A 21,595-nucleotide genomic window follows, 5' to 3' on the forward strand; every position below is an offset into this window, starting at 1 on the left:
CCTGGCCCAGTCAGGAACTTTGCTTTCTGTCTTACAGCAGTGCCTTTCTCTCTTAGGAACTCATCACTGCCTGGTACATCGGGTTCCTGACCCTTATCCTCTCCTCATTCCTGGTTTACCTGGTGGAGAAAGATGTGCCTGAAAAAAACGAGGAAGGGAAGGAAAAAAGGGAGTTTGAAACCTATGCCGATGCCCTTTGGTGGGGACTGGTCAGTATCCACAGGGGTTATGCTGACTGAGGTTGCTTTGGGGTGGTTCATCTGAATGTTCTGGGGTCCTTTAGCATTTTAATGCTAGCTGTTATTCAGCTTGGGTTGCATTGTGAAAAGGAAGGGAGGATGATGGAAGCTTGCAGCATCCAATTCCAGTCTCTTCAAACAGGGCTGGGAAACCTCTAACTTGCTGAGGGCCAGATTCCCTTGGAGTAACCTGTTGGGGGCCACATGCTGGTATTAGGTGGAATGAAAACCAGAGATGGGGAGATACATAAAATGAGGTTGGGGGGCTAGCTAGGGGCTACTTGTGGCCACAGGTTGCCCGCCTGTACCTTAAAAGAACCAAAAAGTGTTTCCTGCAACAGCTTCCGAGTTAATTGAAAATGTTATTGCACATACATGGGGGAAATGGTGGAGGCCATCAAGTAAAGCGAAGTCCAACTTGAAAAGATGCAGCAATGGAGTCCCCATCCGCACAACATTTAAAGCAGCATCATACCACTTTAAATAGTTGCAGATTCTCCCAAAGAATTCTGGGAACTGTAGTTAAGGGTGTTAGAATTCCTGCTCCATGATTGCAGTCATGGGATTGTTGCCTTTCACATGATGGTGTATGTTTTGACTCCACAGAGTGGGAAGTGACGGAAACAGGATGTTTGTGTTACTGTGTTCCGTGAAGTGGGACTATTGTCCTTTGCTTTTTCTCTTTGCTGTCTGATGCTAGAGAGAGAGGGAGCCATGTTGCAGTGCTCCGTGTGCGTTTATATGTAAATAAAGTAGATTAGCCAAAATGCTGAGTTGCTGAGGTCTGTCACGCAAGCTGCGAAGACTCTGTGGATCCCTAAGTGTGCCGATGTCTGTTGGCATCGGTCTCTGTGATGTTCGGGCTGAAGAAAGCTTTTGAAGCTCCTGAACGATTGACCAGGAGGGAGAGGACATGCCAGTCGGGCATGTGTTTCTGCCAGTAGTGTAGGACGAGCTCCTCAGAAAGGGTTCTGAGGTTTGTTAGGAGACCCCTTCCAGAGTCACAGTTCCTAGAGTGGTTTAACATTCAATCTTTCATCACAGGGAACTCTGAGAACTGTAGAGGGGAAACAGGGGTCTCGGAACAACTCTTGGCATCTTAACAAACTACAGTTCCCAGGATTCTTTGCTAGGGGGCGGGGAGAAAGAGCCCTGCCTGTTTAAATGATATGGCCTTAAACACAGGGTGTGTACGGGACTGAGGAGTGGCATTACGGAGGTGGAAAGTGCAAGAAATCATTGTCCTTGCCCATTTGTCTTTCTTACAGACTGTCCCAAACCTTCTCCCCACAGATTACGCTAGCAACCATCGGCTATGGCGACAAGACGCCCAAAACATGGGAGGGACGCCTCATAGCAGCAACATTCTCTCTCGTTGGAGTTTCCTTCTTTGCTCTTCCAGCTGTAAGTTCTGCCGGTGGCCTCGTGAGTGAAGGCGTGGGAGAACAGATTGGAAATGGGGCGGGTGACGTCACTCCTGGTGACCCTTAGAGGGGGCTAGCTATTTCAAGTGTTCCAATCAAAGCCCCCGTCCCACAAAAAAACCCACCCAATACAGATATCCACCTCATCCTCTCCCTTCCTCAGAAGAGGCTCTAGTTCCACCAATGGGGGCTCCTCTGCCTTTCACCCCACACACCAGCCACCACTGGGGAGGAGCACCTCAATAAAGGCTTAAGCTTTGAGACACTGCCCTTGACTCCGGCCCCTCTCACTGCCCAGGACATCTTGGTTCCAACTTCCCCACCATTTTCGAACCCCAGGGAGAAGCTGTCTCCCGTTTTGCCCTCGGTCTGACATTTCCATTTTCAACAGGATGATGATGACGATGATGATGATTTGCCCAACTTTGCTTTCAGGGCATTTTGGGTTCAGGACTCGCTCTGAAAGTGCAGGAGCAACACCGCCAGAAACATTTCGAGAAAAGAAGAAAGCCTGCAGCGGAACTCATACAGGTTGGGATTCATCGTGCCCTCTTTGAAACACACACAGTTCACAGCTCTTTGAAAACTGCCCTCTTCCAGGTCTCGTGGCAGAGAAGCCACAGAGGAGGGGTTGGCCTTTCACATATTTCTTTATGAAACCCTTCCAGCTTTAACGAGAAGAAAAGATCACTGGCTGGACTGAAAGTTCTCCAATGAGAACTTTTTGGGGAAATTTGGGGAAGGGGGTATTTGGAGGGCAAAAGCGGGGTAGGAGTTGCCTTCCTTCTTTTGCATTTTTTGGGGTGGAGGGGGCAGGGACAAAGCTCACCAGTGCCCCTCTTGGAACCTAGTGGTCATGGGTTGGGGTTTTTTTTGTGTGTGGAAAGGGCAGGATTGCAGTGGTGGAGCATCTTCTTAGCATGCACAAATTCTCGGGTTCAGTGGCATGCACCCTGCCTGAAACCCTAGACAGCCTCTGCCAACCAGTGTGAGCTAAATGGGTCAAGGAAGAGCTCCCTATATTCCTATGTTCTTACCAGAATGTCATGGAATGATAATATGTTGTGATCTACAGAGTTGGACAGATCCCTGTGCCTCTGTCCTACATGCGGCCTAGGACCCACAAACCTATGGGACTGCCTCTCCTTGTATGCCCCACGGAGGACCTTAAGGTCCAGAAATGACAACATCTTGGAGGTCCTAGGTCGCAAGGTGGTTAGATTGGTCTCAACTAGGGCCCGGGCCTTTTCAGGACTGGCCCCGACTTGGTGGAATGCTCTGTCACAAGAGACTGGGGCCCTGCAGGACTTGACATCTTTCCGCAGGGCCTGCAAGACAGAGCTGTTCTGCCTGGCCTTTGGTTTGGACTCAGTCTGACCCTTATGTTTCCCTCCCCTTATGGTGTCGATTTATTGGCTACTTTTAAAATGAGACTGCATTTTAAATTGCATTTTGACCTGTATTTTAAATTGGTCCCCCCCCCCCATTATGTTTTTACTGTGATTTTATTGGTGTTAGCCGCCCTAAGCCCGGCTCTGGCTGGGGAGGGTGGGGTATAAATAAAATGTATTATTATTATTATTATTATTATTATTATTATTATTATTAGTGACCCTAAACAGTCCTAAAACCTCAGACTGCTTGGCTGGGTCGGGGTCGGGGCCGTTCTGACAAGCCTTAGGAGGCCGGGCGAGGAACCGTTTGCATCTTCCTTCCCTACCTATTTCCTGCACCCAAATCACCTCTTACATCTTGTCTTGCCGTCCAGCTCCTAGGCGCAAAAGCATTCATTCACCTGTTGCATTTGCTCGGAGGCACAACATGCACCTCAGGTCGTTCCCCTTCTTCTCCTAACCATGTTGCTCCTCTTGTGTCCCTTTAGGCTGCCTGGAGGTACTATGCTACTAATCCCAATAGGCTGGACCTCGTTGCCACTTGGAGGTTTTATGAATCAATCGTGTCATTCCCATATTTCAGGCAAGTCTTCTGCTTTGAGACATCCTCCCAGATCAATCAGCACGGCCTGTTTCGTGGTTATGGAACAGGAGACCAGAGCGTTACGAAAGGGGCAGCTTTGTTGAGAGCAAACAGAGAAGATTGTGTACACTGCAATGTATGCATACCGGGGGCGGGGAACTTCCTGGCCCCTCCAGGCCTATCTGGCCCTTGGGAATCTTCCCAGACCATGCCCCTTTCCAGGCCACACCCTCACAGACTGCTTTTGCCTGACTGCAATGCCTCCTTGAACTGTGATCTGTGACCATGACTGGAAGTGACTGTGTTCGCCGGGAAGGAGGGTGAATAAATATGTGGTGTGTGGGCACATGTGAGGAAACCTCTGACTTTGGTTGAACTACAACTCCCATAATCCCTGGTCATCGGCCATGTTGGCTTGGGCTGATGGGAGTTGGAGTCCAACATCACCTGGAGAGGAACGAGGTTCCACATCCCCATGATAAAGAAACGTTATTGCTTACCAATATGTCCCCTGAGAAGCACATGTAGGATTCTTATGGGTCAGGTGGCAGGACCAAAAGCACTTAGAAATGCCTTTGCATGGCTTGAAGCTAACGCTTGGCATTTCCTGCTAAATTTAACAGCTATCTCCTTTCTCCTTGCTTTTCTCCCATTGCTTTCAATTCTCCAAAAGGAAAGAGCCAGTGGATGGGACCAGGTATGTAATCAATATCTTCAGCTTCCTATGGTCGTGCATTCATTTGTTGTATGTTCAAATGGAGGAACGCAAATCCAGCCCCACTATTGTGACTTTTAACTGGTTTGTAATGGGCTAAGTAGTTTTGAGCAGTCTACGTCTGTTTGTTTGTCCAGATGACAAAAAACGGACTGTCTGGGTAGCATAATCATGGATTAGCATTTGACCTGTTGTTGCAGTAATTATTTTAAGCAAAAGGGACATCAGTACCTTTGATCTGATAGCAGAATGGTCTTAATTTGCTACATGCGCTGGCTTTAATGAATTGGCGCGTACTAATAATTCTCAAAAAGAACAACAGCGTAATTGATTTATCGTTGTTTGTTGTGTTCATAGTGAGAAAAATTAATAAGCAAAAGAGAACAAATCAAAGCCGCCAATTGCAATCTCAGTTCTCCGAGTGCTGGCAAAACTGCACCATTCGTGCATGAGAACGAAGGCTTAGAGGAACCTTGAGTAAAGTAAATATGAATATTGAGGGGGTGTGTGTGTGAGAAGCCTCAGCAGGATAGTGAGGTGAGGACCCTCCAAAAAGCTGCCCAGTCAGGATGGAGCAAGCTCAGGGGCCAGGTGATATTGTTGGGGTGGAGTAATAGGAAACCACATCACAGGGGACAGAATGGAGAACCCTGAACAGAAGCACTCCATACTGCAATATTCTGTTACAGCTCCCACTTCTTTGTATCAATATGAGTAGTACCACATTTGTCTTCCAACCTTCCTGGGCAATGCCATTTCAGATTCTAGGTAGAATCGCTCATTTAAATTCTCCCCAGACCTGCTGAATTTCTTTCCAGATGACCCTCGTACCTACGGAACCGCCTCTCCTGGTATGTCCCACGGAGGACCTTACGGTCTTCAAACAAAAATATCTTGGAGGTCCCGGACCACAGGGAGGTTAGGCTGGCCTCAACCAGAGCCAAGGCTTTTTCGGCTGTGGCCCCGATCTGGTGGAACGCTCTGTCAGAAGAGACTAGGGCCCTGCGGGACTTGACATCTTTCCGCAGGGCCTGGAAGACAGAGCTGTTCCACCAGGCCTTTGGCCAAGGCACAGTCTGACCCCCTCCTTTGGCAATCCTCACAGAACTCTAGCCCAATGGTTGCCATTAATCTGATTTGAGCTGATTTTATAATGAAATAATTTTAGAATGTTGTATATTTTACTGTTGTTAGCCGCTCTGAGCCCGGCTTCGGGCCCATAAAATTTTATTATTTATTATTATGTATTTATGGCCACTTTCATAAGCAGTGTCAAGGACTGATTCTTAGATCATGATACAGCATAGCAGCTGTAATGCATGAGAGCACTTACCAAGTGGACTAGCCCTTATGGGATGTGGAATTTTCATGTCACCTGTGCACATTTCTGGTCAAGGTGAGGGTGACCTATATGGTAAGCAGCCCTAAATGTTATGGCACCATGACCACATTTCCATCCATTCCCACATTGGCTACAAAAACCAGCCCCTAGTGTGCTGTTTCTCATTCGTTTTTTGGTGTCTGACATGAACCTGTTTTCAAATGGGACCTGAGACAATTTGCAATGATCTGCTTTAGTTCATGTAAGATGTAGTGGCAGAATGTTAAATAATAGATTCTTAGAAAACAAGCCGAACAAGCCATTCACTGCATCAACAGCATGTGGTTAGGTCCAAAGGTGTCCTTGCAGCAATAGAAAGAGTCCATCTGTTGTAGAAAGATTCTTTCCACAGGAGCAAGAAATTCTTTGGGTCCAGCCCAAGTCTCCAAGCAGCAACCAGCCATGCCATGGCATGAGAAAGTGTTTTGAATGAGAACATGATGATCTGTGATGGGGATACATCTTGGCACAGTCACATAGCCAGTTCTCAGCTGGGAAGGTATCTCAAAGCATAGAATTGTGGAGTTCGAAGGGAGTCAGTATAGGGATCGATCCTGCAACCTTGGCATTATCAGCACCATGATCTAACCAACGGAGCTGCCCGCATGTGAGTAATCATCGCCATATGGGACAGTTGCATATTCCTGCATTGCAGGGGATTGGACTGGATGAATTTCATGGTCCCTTCCAACTCTACAATTCTATGATTCTATGAGATCATATTCCAGAAGGATCGGTATGATCCAGCTCAGGGCGATTGGGCAGGCTCACCCTGTTTTTCTGTGCTCTGTTACGAGGTTTCCGTGCTAATGATGAACGAGAGAGATCATGGTTCGGAACCATTGCTATGGCTTGTTATTTCAAATATCTCAGGAGGTAGCTAGTTGCTCCAAAAGCACACCATGACAAAACCTCTTCTGCTTGGGCAGTGAACCCTCCCTTCAGTCTGCTCTCCCCTTGCTCCCCAGAGGGTTGTGTTGACCCCCAGGACAGAGCTGGGGCACATGGAGAAAGGAGAAGTAGGGGAGGTTCCTCATGTGAATCGAAGTCTTTGAGGTAATGGGAGGCCTCTGCTGAACACAACCCAATGTCACAACGCCTGTTATTCTTAATGTTGCATCTCTTCCCAGTATTTTGTGTATGTAATCTGTGTTCCTTTGTTCAATGAGGTGTGGGTTGCGAAAGGAGGATAGCAATATAGCAAGCAACGGTGTAAGTGTAAAAATGTGATTATTTTTAGCCTTCCTTCCTGAGAAGAGAAACTGGGTCAGGGCTGAAGGACCAGACGCTCCAGTAATCCTGTTTCCACACTCATTTAATTAACTCCACGTAGATTCTCATAAGTGAACATTAACCGCTCACAATGACATCTTTTTCACTTTGCAGTAATGTCATGTTTAGTAGGGAGGCTTTCTTTGGATCAAGCGTCACCAGAAAACTTAGGTACATGCATCTGAATAACAACCAAATCTTTTTTATATACTGCATGCCGTTCTTGCCTGCGATATCTATCTCCTCCTTTATTTTAATTTTTGAATAGCCATTTTTACTACAGTAGTTTATCAAACCCAAAAGTGGAGAAGGGATGGAAGTGGGAGGGCGTTGTCTAGCATGGAACATGAAAATTCAATTTTCAGCATAAATGTCTAATATATATTATAAAGTAGGGATGAGGAAGCTTTTTTTTACAGCTTGGGGGCCACATTTCATTTTGGACAACCGCCTGAGGCCACATGCTGTGGTGGGTGGAGCCATGGGCAGAAAGTGGGCGGAGCAATGGAGTGTTACCTTTGTCACAGTACAGTGGTACCTCGGGTTACATGCGCTTCAGGTTACAGACTCCGCTAACCCAGAAATAGTGCTTCAGGTTAAGAACTTTGCTTCAGGATGAGAACAGAAATCGTGCTCCGCCGGCGCAGCAGCGGCAGGAGGCCCCATTAGCTAAAGTGGTGCTTCAGGTTAAGAACAGTTTCAGGTTAAGTACGGACCTCCAGAACGAATTAAGTACTTAACCTGAGGTACCACTGTATCTTTCTTTGCTTCTTTTTTTAAAAACAATTTGTGCACACCGCTGAACTACAGCTGTCTCTAACCAGTGTGCAAGAAATGCAATACAGAAGAGGAAAAGTTAGAATTGCAAAACCAGACTTCAATTAAAAGTGTTTGCTGGAATAATAATAATAAAAAAATCAGTAGATGCCAGAAGTTCAACAGGGAGGGAACCTGTCCAATCTCTGGTGGAAGGGAGTTCAATAAAATTGGGCCGACAATACCGGACACACAGCTCCTGGTAGCTATGAGCCATGCATCTGAACCATGGGAGACCAGGGTTCAAATCCCCACTCATCCATGAATCCAGTCACTCACTCTCAGGCTAACCTACCTTGCAGAATTGTCGTGAGGATAAATGGTGAAAAGGAGAACTATCTACACCACCTTGAGCTCCTTGGACGAAAGGTGGGATATCAATTAATTAATTCATTAAATGGAGGGGTGATGTGAATCCCAGAAGGTTCTCCCACCCCCAGATTATTGCACACCCAGGAGAAGCAAGGTGTAGCACAACACACACAGGCAATCTGGCCTCACTCCCTACTGCTAGGGCAGCTCACAAGTAAAAGATTTCCCTTGCTGTGTTGCACATGAAGGCACAGGATTCTCTGGGAGAGAAGGAATCCCCTCATCTCCTTCTCCTCCAGCCTGCAACTTCTAGCGCAGAGAAGGAGGTGATGAACTGGCCGGTTTCATCTCTCCCTCCCGCCCAACCCAGATTGCATTATGAACTGCAGGACAATGCTCCTTTTCCTTACCTTCAGAATAATGGTGGGACTTCAGGTTGAGCAAACCTGGAAGAAAACTGGATTCTGTTGTAGAACAGGGTAACATCAACTGCCATTGAGGAATTGGGAAATTTTGAAGGAGAGCCCATGATGGGAGGGGTTTGGAAGGAAGGATAGGATATATTATTTATTCATTATCCTTCCTCTTACTCACTTGAGGAAGACTAGAGTCTAGTTTAGCAGATTCTGAAATGCACAAGGGTTGATGTATCCTCTTTTCCCTGTCTCCTGCTCATTTTGACCCACCTTGGCAGAAAGGGCTGTGGCTCAATGGTAGAGCACTTGCCTTGCATGCAGAAGCCCCAGGTTCTGTCCCTGACATCCTTAGGTAGGGCTGAGAGCAGCCAGTGTCTGAAATTCTGCACCAGCTGCTGCTAGTTGTCATAGAACAGGGATGGGAACCTGCAGCCCTTCAGACGTTGCTGAACTTCAACGCACATGCCAAACACTACTAAACCTTAGGTTACGTTACTAGGACTTCAAAGCACATCAGCCCCAGCCAGAATGGCCTAATGGTCTTGAGTGATGAGAATTGTCTTCCCACAGCATTGTGAAGGCCATAGGTTCTCCATCCTTGATGCAGATAATACCGAGCTAGAGGAACCAATGGTCTACCTCAGCTTCTTAGGTTCCTTTATTTATCTTTTCCTTAGTTCCCTCTGCTGCCTCCATCTCTTTTCTTAGCCTCTAGTTGGTTTTCCCTTTCATAGCCTTGGATTCCCTTTTCTCCCTTTAGATACAAGTCTTAATACACTGGAGGTAATTTTTGGAGTCCACCAGAAGCTGATGTAACATAGGCATTTCACTCCACACCATGAGAAAGCCTTGTGGGTGCAAATCCCAATTTGCAAATTCTAAGTGGAATGGTCTTCTCCTTGATTTCTTTCCTGGGTAGTGTTACAGATCTGCCAAATTCAGTCCATTGTCTTCTGCCATTGTCACCTCTTTCCACCCTTTCCAGCAAAGCAGTTCAGAAAGAGCAGGCAAACGGACCTTCAGATGTTGAGTTGTGTTACTTTGAGGCATGGTTTCTTTGGAGTCAGGGATGCAGACGTTGTTGGACGACAACTCCCATCATGCTTCACCATTGGCCACGCCATCTGAGGTTGGTGGGAGCTGGGGTTAAAAAGCATCAGGGAGCCACAAGTTCCCCACACTTGCCTTAGAGGTTCTCCTGGGCTTCCAGAGCATTGTGTAAGTCCGTCTTACGTGTTTTTGATATCACTACCAAACAATACGCAGCTTGGTGAAGCTGAGTTCAGCCATGTTGATACGTACATCTTTCTAATGTAGTAAAAATCAGAGCAAGCATGGTTGTCTTGTGTTTACAGTGTTAAGGCTGCAAAATCTAAGAATATAACTGCTATATTTTTGTTCAGTTTTTATTGGTCTTTTACCCCTCCTCCTGCAAAAAAAAAGAAAAAAAAGGGCTGATATATGGAGGAAGAGGCATGCTTTGCTCTGCCATTTGTTATTTAATTATTTGGTTATGAACTGCAGAATCAGACAATGAACAGGGGAGTGGCTGGTTTGCATGCTGAGAAGGAATTGCTTTCAGCTGTTGCATGAGTGGTTCCAAAGGCTTATTCAAGTTCCGTTCTGCTTACACATTGGAGGCAAAAGTTTGACCTCCGCTATCCTTCCCATTAACTTTCAGATATTCAATAATATTCAAATGCTTTGTGGAGAAGCTTCCGTTGAAGACCTTGCAATGTTTATTCTAAAGAACTTAAGTAAAGGCTGGATCATGGCTTGTCATTATGAGAGGAAGTCTGCACAACCCTTCAGCTAACCTGCACACCCTCCTTTGTGCACATGAGATTCTGCTTTCACTTTGAATCTGCCACAGTTCCTTGTTATGTCCAAACTCGGGAAACTGTGGTATGTTTTAATTGTGATTAGCTTAAACAAATGAGGATATCAAACTATATAGTTTGATAACTTGTCCTGCCCCATTTGGACATTGTGCTATTTGTTCTATTTCCCCCTGGTCCCTGTATTTACAGCTGTTTTAATTTTCTCTGGGTTAATCTGTTCACAATTTAACAAGCCTGAATATCTATTAGCATGCGTTGACTGGTTGTTCCTACATAAGATAACTAATTCTGTTTAGGCCAGTTCTTCTCAGAATAAGACTCCCTCGACTCCGGCTCTATTCTCTTCCTCTCTGAGTTGACCTGGAGGTCCTAGTCTAGCATTGTCTTTTCATCTTATCCATAGAGTCTCTATCTCATTCAGATTTAACCATCCATCAATACTTCTACAGCTAAGTATTTTTATCACCTGCATTTACATTTGCTGTTCAAGCTGTGTTCAAGTTCAAGGGTGGTTTACATGAAAGTGTGGCATGGATATAAGCTTATCTGGCTGGAGGAACACCCAGCCCAATGTGGGTTGAGGTCAGAACATAGTTAAGTGACCACAGTTAAAACAAACCACAGTTCCATGTGTACATGTGTAACAGGGAACTGTAGAAAGTTCAAAAATGAAAGTGGAAACCCAGTTCCCTCCTGTGCACTAAGGACAAGGGTGTTACTGTACATGACATGGTCATTCATGTCATCATAAATGAGTGTTTGCCATTACATCTGATTCTGGCTGCTGTATAAGAGATGATCTAGTGGAGGGGTAGTCAATGTGTTGCCCTCTCGATGGCGCAGGACTACAGCTCCCATCATCCCTGACCGTCGGCCACATTGGCCAGGGCTGATGGGATTTGGAGTCCAACAACCTCTGCAGGGCACCATGATGGCTACTCCTGATCTTATATAATGGCTAAGAGCAGTACAGGCATTGCGGTGAGCACAGGGTCAAGGCTAAAAAATTGAGCTCATCTTTAGTATTGTGTGGCAAAACATGCCCATGGCTTGGTGACACTGTGCTCTTCATTTCACTGTCCCCTGCCCTGCATTATTTTTGTGCACACTCTGCTCTCCGGGGATAATACTAGCATTATTAGGGATAATGATATTGTGCCATTTTACAGGATTGCTCTATAGTTTACCTGAAATGACCTGGGGGTTGGGTTTTGATGGCAACTAGGCAGCCGTCTAGGGCACAGACCTCAGAGGGGTGCAGTTTGAGGGGCACAATTTTATACAGTTTCTTTTAAAAAATATACATTCCTGATAATATTTTACTTTTCTTTTATATTTTGAAGAATTTTATTATTTCTACAAGACATCTGTTTTTGAAAATTGAATTTAGTGTATATTTTGGGGGAAGGTGCAAGTATTTAACCTTACCTAGGATGCAAAAAAGCTTTGCCTGGGCCACAAAATAGCCTGGTGCCAGCACTGGGGATATTCCAAATGCAATATCATTGCCAAGTATTGTTGTCATTATTATTGAAATATCTGAAATTGTTAATGCAGACCATGCTTAATGCGTGCCTACAATTGATTATCTGTCTATTTAGGATCTGGGGCATCTAGGACTGAAACACCTCAGAACTGGCACATCCACACTGTTTATTTGAATGGAGTTGTGTGAATCGATGTCTCTTCTCTGCATTTGCTCTGCACCATTCATATATTGCTGATTTTCTTCCATTGGCTTTCTGACATGATGGCACAACCATATTGTTCAAAACCCTATTTTGTTCATGCATTATGTTTTCTACCTTTTGGGGGCAGACTGTTGCACATATTCCTTTTTTCCAATTACTACCTGGTCCGCGGTGAACTGAGTTGCCTTGAACATGTCTAAGACCCATGATTGATTCCTGTGTCATCACACATTTGCCCAATTGTAAAAACCTTGTTTGCAGTAAAACATGGTGGAATTAGAGTCCGTAATGTGACAGGCCGATTTGGACTCCATGTACATCATCCATTTGCACAGTGATCGCGAGAGAGGACCACATAATCCCCAAGAGCCAAAATTATTGGCTTGACGTCCGAATTAACAATTCCAAATCCAATACAGTGGTTGTATGAGCCTAAAACAGGATGAATGTTCTGAATCATAGCTTGTATGTTTATGGTGGAACCACAGGGTCTGCTGGAGCTGAACCATCCCACTGAACCAATTTCAGTAAACCTCCCAAGTTGCCTTCTAGAATCCCATGCAGATTATTACCAGATCTTGCAGTGGGTATGTGGGAAAGGCAAGTACCGTCTTGAAATGTCCCTTATGCCACTCAAATGCTCGGTACCCGTTTGCAACACACCCCACTGCAAACAATTGTGGAGAATGACACACACTGGAAGCATTGGCTGCATGTGTGCAGAGACCTAATACGGCACATTTGGACTTATTGAAGCCCCTCAGATCCAACCACATACACAAATCTAGACCCAGGAACAGCCCAAGACCTTTCGCTGCCCCAAAATGACTGGACTGGGGTCAAATTCTTGCCATGCACCTGAGGCAGTCGTATACCACTTAGTCATGCTTCACCCCAAAGAACCCTGGGAACTAGCCTGCTAAAGGTGCTGGGAATTGCAGCTCCATTGAGGGGTAAGCTACAGTTCCCAGGATTCTTTGAAGGAAGCTATGACAAAGTGGTATAGGAATGCTTTAAATGTGGGTGTGACCTGCTTCATTGAATACAGTGGTACCTCAGGTTACAGACGCTTCAGGTTACAGACTCCGCTAACCCAGAAATAGTACCTCGGGTTAAGAACTTTGCTTCAGGATGAGAACAGAAATCGTGCAGCGGCAGCAGCGGGAGGCCCCATTAGCTAAAGTGGTACCCCAGTTAAGAACAGTTTCAGGTTAAGAACGGACCTCCAGAACGAATTAACTTCTTAACCTGAGGTACCACTGTACTGGTGATGGAGGAATGTCATCTACAGAGTCAGCAGGCCGGTTTAGGGGGCCTTGTAGGCAGGGGCAGAGGAAGGGTGTGTGGTGGGTGCTGGCCACCTCGGGCGTCACCACTGATGGGGGTGACAAAATGTTGTGCGACACTCACCACAGGGCCTACAGCACACCTGAGCCACATGTCTTTCCTGGGAGAGATGCGGTGGCTTGGGCATGCGCAGGTTCCGTGCTGCCCAAATGGTCCACCCACTGTCTCCCCCCCAGCTGTAGGGCAGCTGAGTGGGAGGAGGCAGGCTGACTCTGGAGGTCCCACAGTGTGCCCCGCCCCTATGGGCAGCTCACCCCGCCCTCTCCCCTATGTCCAGCTCACTCTGACCCTGGGCGTGCTGCCTCAGGCGCCCGAGCAGCTTCCTCCACCACTGCTTGTAGGACACAACTCTGTCCCCCCACAGAGGGGAATGGGAGAGACAGCCAAGGGCTACTGCTGCTTCACAACACCTGCCATCTCAGGCTGTCTCCTCACTTGACCTAACGGCAGGGCTGGCCCTATCTACAATTGAGATGGCCATTTTCTAGCCTATGTTGTCCATTACCGGGGATGTCTCAAGTACCTTCCAGAATGGACAGAATATTTTGCTCTGTTGGCCAGGCTCCTAGTATTTATACCAGGCCTCCTAGTCAATCCAGAAGCTTCAAGCTGCCAACCCATCAAAGAAAAACACCCCTCTTCCCTCTCTTCTGCATCCAAATGAGGCTCCCAGGCTTTTGCACTAGTCAGCTAAGTCAGCTTCAGCTCATGCAGTTTTCAGTTCCATCCCAGAATCCCCGAGTTTTGAGAACAATTGCTGCTTTGTCCAGAAGCTACACATTCCACTGCAAATTACAGTTGGCTCACCATTCGACAGCATCCTCACTGCTCATGCATTTTGATTGACAAACTGGAATTTTGTCCTTCCCGCAGCATTCTTCAGAAGTGCCTTCCCAGTGCCACACGGGGGTGCTGAGTGACTGAGTTTGTTAATGTTGGTGGACTGGAATCACATTATGTATGGCAGATCAAAACTTCCAACCGGTGGATTCATTTAACCCTGGTGGGGTAACCTAATGGGATTGCTTAGCAAATCGGGTATCATTGTTTGCAGGAATCCTTGCTGAAACACACCATATTCATTCGTTCAAAAAAAATACTAGCGGTGCAAGTTCAGCCAATAAATATGTGTGATTAATTCTTCAGTAGGGTGAGTGTGATGTTGGGTGGTCCATTGATGGCATTTTATTTGAAGACCTATGAAAACATTGATTTATGAGTTTATACAGTCAGCTGCCATGTGGTCCTTAATAGTATCCTTCATGCATATGTTTGCTTGGGATGTAATGCATTAGGAGCGCCTTGAAATGCAGGTCTGTGTGAGAGTGAGGGGGAAAATGATCCCTTTTCCTTATTTTTTTAGCCAAAAGCTGGGTCTCTTGGATCGGGTTCGTGGTACCAATACTAAAGGAAAGCTATTTACCCCTCTGAATGTAGATGCAATTGAAGAAAGTCCTTCTAAAGAACCTAAGACTGTTGCCTTGAATAATAGGGAGCGTTTTCGCACTGCATTCCGAATGAAAGCTTATGCATTCTGGCAAAGCTCCGAAGGTAAAAGGTTCACATTGATTTCTGTTTTAATTTTCCCGGGCTATTTCACCGATCACTCTCTCCATTTTCTGAGTCCCTTTGGCTGGAGTTGAAATTGAATGTTGCACAAATGTATACTCTGGTAAAGCTCTGAATTTTCAGTTGAGTCTCTCTCTCTCTCTCTCTCTCTCTCTCTCTCTCTCTCTCTCTCACACACACACACACACCCTGCTGAATTTTCAATTAGGAGGACATTTTCAAAACAGCAAAATCTTACTTCTTGTTGTCCGAACAAAGTTCGATCACGAGCCCTGTTTGTTTGCTTATTATCACTTTGTTGAATATTTAGATCTTGGAATGAAATTTGGTGCACACATTCGGGACACGATTCTGTTATTTCAGGTTTTAAAAACTAGTTTGACCCACACAACCATTTTAAACTATGAGAAAACACACCTCACAAAACAGTACCTTCCTTGACTCTTAAGACTCTTAAGACATTGCATTATGAACTTTCGCATTTTTCAGGGAATCCATAGCTCAGTTCACACACACATTTTCAAGAGTGTCAGGAAAGGTGTACACAACACTGTTCAATATTTGCCCTGAAGACAGAGAAAAAGAAATGAGAAGTAATGTGCACATTCAGGTCAACCCGCCCCCCTGTATTTTGGAGTAGTAGTAGCCAACATCAATTCTACCTTGTGAATTTGGTACACATATGGTTTGGCCCTTGAGGTGTTTTCTTTTGCTCCCAGGTTAAGTCATGTAAATACTGCCAGGTAATACGAAGAATGTTAATGTGTGTCAGAAATCCTCCTCAACCACACATTAGGTTGTGTCCTCAGGGCTATCAGGTTGTTGTTTTTATTTTCATTAGGTATTTTGTGGTTTTATATCTTGATTTTATTATGTGAACCGCCCTAAGCCCCCTGGGTACAGGGCGGTATATAAATCCAATAAACAACAACAACAACAACTTAATGGGGACTAATACTTTAAGCATGGTTTTATTCAGGCAACACAGCTAATTAACAAGTGTCAAAAGAGTAGGGTTTTAGTTTAGTTTTGTTTTGTTTTGTTTTGTTTTAGCTGCATGGTGAACTGTTAATTTCAAGAGAACTAGTTTCTGACTTCTACATTGTTGGCCTGTATAACATTTGGGAGCCACGGTTTTGATGGGTGGTAACTATGGGTTTGCACAAAGACTTCCACTTGTACAAAGGAATATCATCTTCCTCTCCTCCTGTGGGCACCCCAGATCTGGTCTGGTCTGGGGGTTCCACCAGTCCTCCAAAGCATATTTTTTGGATAGGGGAGCATGGGGAGAGAATAATGGAATTTTCCATTGTGCATGCAGAAGTCTTGTGCTACTGGGACATTTTCAATGGATACAACCCAATAATACGAGAATTTAGCTGGTACTGTAGGAGCAGCTCCACTTTGCTCTGAACTCTTCTGCATCTGCCCTTCCTTCATGTGGATTCTTCACTCACCTTTTAGATGCTGGAACTGGGGATCCTCTGGCAGAAGACAGAGGGTACAGCAATGAACTCCTCATTGAAGACATGATCCCCACGCTGAAAGTGGTCATCCGAGCTGTCAGGTAAAGTCTGTGCTTGTTGTCCTCTTTTTGCCTCAGTTTAAAATATTGGCCCCTGTAAACCCGACCTTTGAGATGACTGCAACTAGGGGAAAACTTAGTTTTTCTCGTTTTCCCAATCTCAAGGTGCATTTAGAGCTGGCGAAAAGCGTTGCAAAATTCAGAGAAGTGCAAATCTCAGTGAGTGGCTGTGTTTCGGTTTGCAAGTTGTTTTGGGAAGTGCTGCTTCACCTTAGTTTTTTGTTTAGAATAACAACACTATTTTTTAATAACGGCATTATGATATTGGCAGTTTTATTTCCAATTGTAGCTACCTAGAGCAGCCCGTTAGTTAGTTAGAGCAGATGTTATTGGCTATACCTCCTGCTATGTATGCCAATTGGTCATGTTGAGTGGGGCTGATGGGCGCTGGAGGTGAGCCAGCGTGGCAAAGGCTGAACTATGGTTAGCACAGCAGTCTAATAAGCAAGGCTGATATTTAAACACAGATACATATGCAATCCCTTCCTCTATGAGAATGGCGGGAACTAGCCAAGGGAAACCCCAGCGATAAACATTCTCTCCTTCTACCAGAATACTACAGTTCCGCCTCTATAAGAAGCGATTCAAGGAGACCTTGAGGCCTTATGATGTAAAGGATGTGATAGAGCAATATTCAGCAGGACACCTTGACATGCTTACCAGGATCAAATACCTTCAAGCGAGGTAAGTGGCTCTGCTGCCAGCAGTGTGCTAAAGGTGTAAAGATGTTCAGCTGGCAAGGACTGGCCCAGAATTTCACAGTATGGATTAGAAGACTCTTTGGGGTTGCCAACCCATGCACCAGTGATGGCTGTAGGAGATATTCAGAAGTTACCACTTTGTACAGAAAACCCTGCCCACATTTTGGAAGGTGCTTCAACTCACCCGTCCTCTGTCTGGCAAGGGAGGAAGGCAGAGGTGTATGCACATAAATTCCCACATACATCATGTCACCATGCAGTAAAGAAACTAAAGTTAAGATATTGACAGGAATATTATCGGAGAAACCATAAGCTTGCTAATGTCTGTAAAATAAACTTTTGGGTTTTTTGTTCACTTTTAACAACTGTCTGGACTCAGTGTTTTACCAGAGAGTAACTGGTTGATGGCAGCGGGAAAAGCGAGCACAGTGGTGGCACAAGGATTAATAGACTGTTAAGCATCTGGGGGCCCTGTGTGATTGCCACCCCCCCCAAAAAAAAACCCCATAACCAAATAGGAGCTAAAGCTATTGATGTATTTGGAAGATTTATAGCACACCTTTTGATTCTAGAATGTAACTGGGGCTGTGGGCCAACAACAAATGACTCACACCCATTTCATTATGTCCTCTTACTGTCTTCTTTCAGAATAGATATGATTTTTGCACCTGGACCTCCGTCCACTCCCAAGCATAAGAAATCCCAGAAAGGAGGAGCCTTCCCTTACCCTTCGCAGCAGTCTCCAAGGTGAAATTCCTCTTGTGCACAGCTTGTTGAGAATAGACAACTGCCCAACAACACCTAGAGAGCCAGTGTTGTCCATCCATCCCTGCTGTAGATTTTACAAAAACTGCAACCAACCACCAAAACACTTAAGTGAACCCTTGCAAAACCTGACCGTTTCTGAGCCAAACCAAAGAATGTTTGCACATCCTTAGAAAGACACAACAGACTTACGAACTATTAACAGAGGCTGATTGAAAGGGGGCAGGCAAAGCTAGAACAGTAAGTCGTACAGCCTCATTTGTGGATGGGCCTTTTGGTTCACAGGAGCACTTCATTATATAACATCTTGTAGCACCTTCATAATTCTATCATGGTGCCTCCTGCCACACAATTTGGGAATCATTGAGTTGGCCATTTTGTGCTTCTTCAAAGGAGGACATGGTAAGCATTAATCGCACAACATCTCAGCAGCCTCAGCACCGCTCAGTCCAAAAACCACATGCAACTCATTCAGGTTTCTGTGCTGCTCTTGCTCTGGGGCCAAGGAAGCACCTATAGAATGCACTGTCAAGCAGATCAGTTGTCATAGCACCACGGACAGCTCCTGCTGAGCAGCATGCTCTGATGGGGTCTTGGAGCCTTTTGACTCCAGTCCATCTCTCCTATGTTCTGCCTCCTTTGTTGGAGAATTGCAGGTGCTTAAAGGGCCAGTCCCCTGGCCTGGAGGAGGCCACTTCTCCTTCATCCAATGGCCTTCCACCATGCCACATAAGACTGGTGAGCTAGTGTGGGAGGCACTTAATTCCTTGGGCCCAGAAGAAGTGGAAATATGAGTGAAAACAACAGCAAAGGTTTTGCCTAAACTAGAGCCTTCTTTGCTTTTAGGAATGATCCGTATGTAGCCAAAGCATCGACAGTAGATCCTGAAGACCAAAGTATGATGGGCAAATTTGTCAGAGTCGAAAGACAGGTAAGGAATTCTCAGCTCTTCCCAAGTTTTCCCTATAACACCCACTTATAACATATAACATGCCTATAGTGATATATATGTATAACATGCTTATAATGATGAGATTTTGTATATCTATTTTGTACTGGCGACCACCTTTTTTGCTACAGTTGGCTGCAGAAGATGTGGAAAGGCTTAGGTGGAGACTCCATACTTCCTTGAAGTTCGTGTTGCATTTGCATCTGGCCTCAGTGATGCGCTGCTTTCCAGATGCACTCTTGGTCCAGCACTTGAAAGCAAAAATGGCTTCCCTCTGCCATACATGAAATACCACCCTTCTGACTGAACATGCTTACAGATTCCAAATGGCTAAAGAGAGCTATTGTTAAGGGGCATGTACACAAGCTCTTGGTACAAATTTGCTCCAAGAGAAGATGTAGAAACTATAGGTGAAAGCTCCTCCCTCCATCACAGCCTAACATGAAAACTCTGGGGGAAAGGGCTTATCTTCTGCGGTGGAGCACATGTTTTCGCTGATTCTGTGAAATCATCCTGTTTAAAACCATAGAGAGTGGCTTCAAGTCAGTGTAGACTGTGGCTAGTCTGGCCCTGTAGATCAAGTGTGGGGAGCTGAATTACAACTCCTATCATCCCTGGTCATTGGCCATGCTTGCTGGCACTGATGGGAGTTGTAGTTGAGCAAGATCTGGGTGGCCAATGGTTCCCCACCCCTGGTCTAGAAGTTGCTGGACTACAACTCCCATCACCCCTGACTGTTGGCCATGCTGACTGAGGCTGATGGGAATTGGAGTTCCAACAAAATCTGCAGGGTCACAGGTTTCCATGGTCCTTGGTGGAGACCATGATGAGCTAGAAAGAACAATGGTTCCTTGCCGCATGTGATTGGATGGCCAATTGCTCATTGTCCTCCAGTCTGATGGGCTCTTCTCTTTCAGGTCCATGACATGGGGAAGAAATTGGATTTTTTGGTCGATATGCACATGCAGCATATGGAGCATCTCCAAGTCCAAGTGTGCCCTTCAAAAGAAACTGTGTCCGCAGCAGAGGATAACAGATATTCTGAACTGAAGTCCATCATTTACAAATATTCTGAGCCTTCTATTCATGAAATGCCTCCGAGTTTCCACCATGTACCGGTGAACAAAGTCCCCCCTTTTGGCTTCTCGACGCAGGGCTGCGACGTTGGCCCGCTCTCGTTGCCATTGGGCGGTCAGAACTCCGGTAGGTGGCAGGCCATGCCGTTCTCAACTTCGTACGCTGAAAGGCCGACGGTTTTGCCTATACTCACCTTCATTGACCCCCACGTTTCCTACCGTTCCCCACCAGGAGACCTCCAGAGCCCCCACTCAGACAGAATCTCTTCCAGGCAGAAACATAGCCTGACGAGAGACAGCGACACTCCCTTATCCCTCCTCTCTGTCAACCATGAGGAACTTGAACGATCGCCAAGCGGGTTCAGCATCTCCCAAGACAAGGACGACTTCCTTTTCGGGTCGAACGGGGGCTCAAGCTGGATGAAGGAGAAGCGCTACTTGGCCGAGGGCGAAACGGACACGGATACGGACCCTTTTACCCCAAGTGGTTCCATGCCTCTTTCTTCGACAGGGGAGGGCTTCTCTGATTCAGTATGGACTCCGAGCAAGCCAGTTTAAAAATTATCCAGTGGGGGTGGGTTGGGGTGGGGTTGGAGTCACTGGCTGGCTTCTTCTTCTCGTAATGTAAACATAAACTTTGTATATCTCACTATACACACCCAAAGCTTCCTAGCTCATAAACCAACACACACACACACAAATTCACCAATGGCTGCAATGCATGCTGGTATTAGTGGTAGTCATCCTGCACCATTTCATACGGTCGGCTTAATGCGGTTTTCTTCATGCTGCCAAAACTAAGCGGTTTAGTTTTGAGCAATGGTTGTGCATGACTTTACACTATAAATGGTACAGATAATTTCTTCTGTGATTTTAAATAACAAAAACAAAACAAAAAGAACCCATAGCAAAAATGGATGTTCTTCGGTATACCGAGGGCCGGGTCAACTCTGGGCACAAAAAGATATCCTAACAGTGGCACATGCTACATTTTTGTAAGCAGAGCAAAACCAAACACTAGGTTACAGAGCAATGCCCTTTTCAATATATATATATATATATGTGTCTGTATGTCTGTGGAATATTCCACCCTCCCATCCTGTCTTTCTGTACGTCGGTTTTCCAGTTTGCCGGCATCACTGTAATTCATTCTGTTCATCCAAATTTCCTTTGCTATATCCTTTTTTAAAAAAAGAACCCTGAGGGTCTTTTAGTCCAACCCTGTGCAATATAGGAATCAGAGCTAAAGAATACCTGACGGATGTTTACCCAACCTTTGTTTAAAAACCTCAAATGAAGGAGATCCCAGCAACTTCTGAAGGAGTCCGTTTCGCTGTGGAACAGCTCTTACTGCCCTTTTTGATAACTGAAACTTGGTGGGTTTCTGATTCCTTAAATTCCATTAATTTAAACAGGATTTTTAAGTGACCAAGGCTGCATTCACGTGGCACTTTATTCCATTTTCTTTTTAAAAAAAATAATATATATGTTAATTAAATTTCCAAATTTTTTTTGCAAA

The 21,595-nt window shown here is 45.5% G+C and overlaps 1 protein-coding gene across 1 annotated transcript in view; it reads left to right on the forward strand.

Moving 5' to 3' along the window:
* Positions 1-21,329, forward strand: part of KCNQ3 (potassium voltage-gated channel subfamily Q member 3) — a 175,632-nt gene extending 154,303 nt beyond the window's left edge. Inside the window, exons 5-16 of the mRNA XM_081012929.1 lie at positions 57-209; positions 1,533-1,643; positions 2,099-2,194; positions 3,546-3,640; positions 4,314-4,337; positions 7,123-7,179; positions 14,795-14,982; positions 16,465-16,567; positions 17,138-17,269; positions 17,935-18,033; positions 18,898-18,982; positions 19,918-21,329. Of these exons, the coding sequence (XP_080869055.1) occupies positions 57-209; positions 1,533-1,643; positions 2,099-2,194; positions 3,546-3,640; positions 4,314-4,337; positions 7,123-7,179; positions 14,795-14,982; positions 16,465-16,567; positions 17,138-17,269; positions 17,935-18,033; positions 18,898-18,982; positions 19,918-20,634 (1,860 nt within the window). The 3' untranslated portion in view covers positions 20,635-21,329. The remainder of the gene's footprint in view (positions 1-56; positions 210-1,532; positions 1,644-2,098; positions 2,195-3,545; positions 3,641-4,313; positions 4,338-7,122; positions 7,180-14,794; positions 14,983-16,464; positions 16,568-17,137; positions 17,270-17,934; positions 18,034-18,897; positions 18,983-19,917) is intronic.
* The last annotated feature ends 266 nt before the right edge of the window (positions 21,330-21,595 follow it).

Source organism: Podarcis pityusensis (genome assembly GCF_964106645.2).
Source record: "Podarcis pityusensis genome assembly, chromosome: 7".
NCBI lineage: Eukaryota > Metazoa > Chordata > Lepidosauria > Squamata > Lacertidae > Podarcis > Podarcis pityusensis.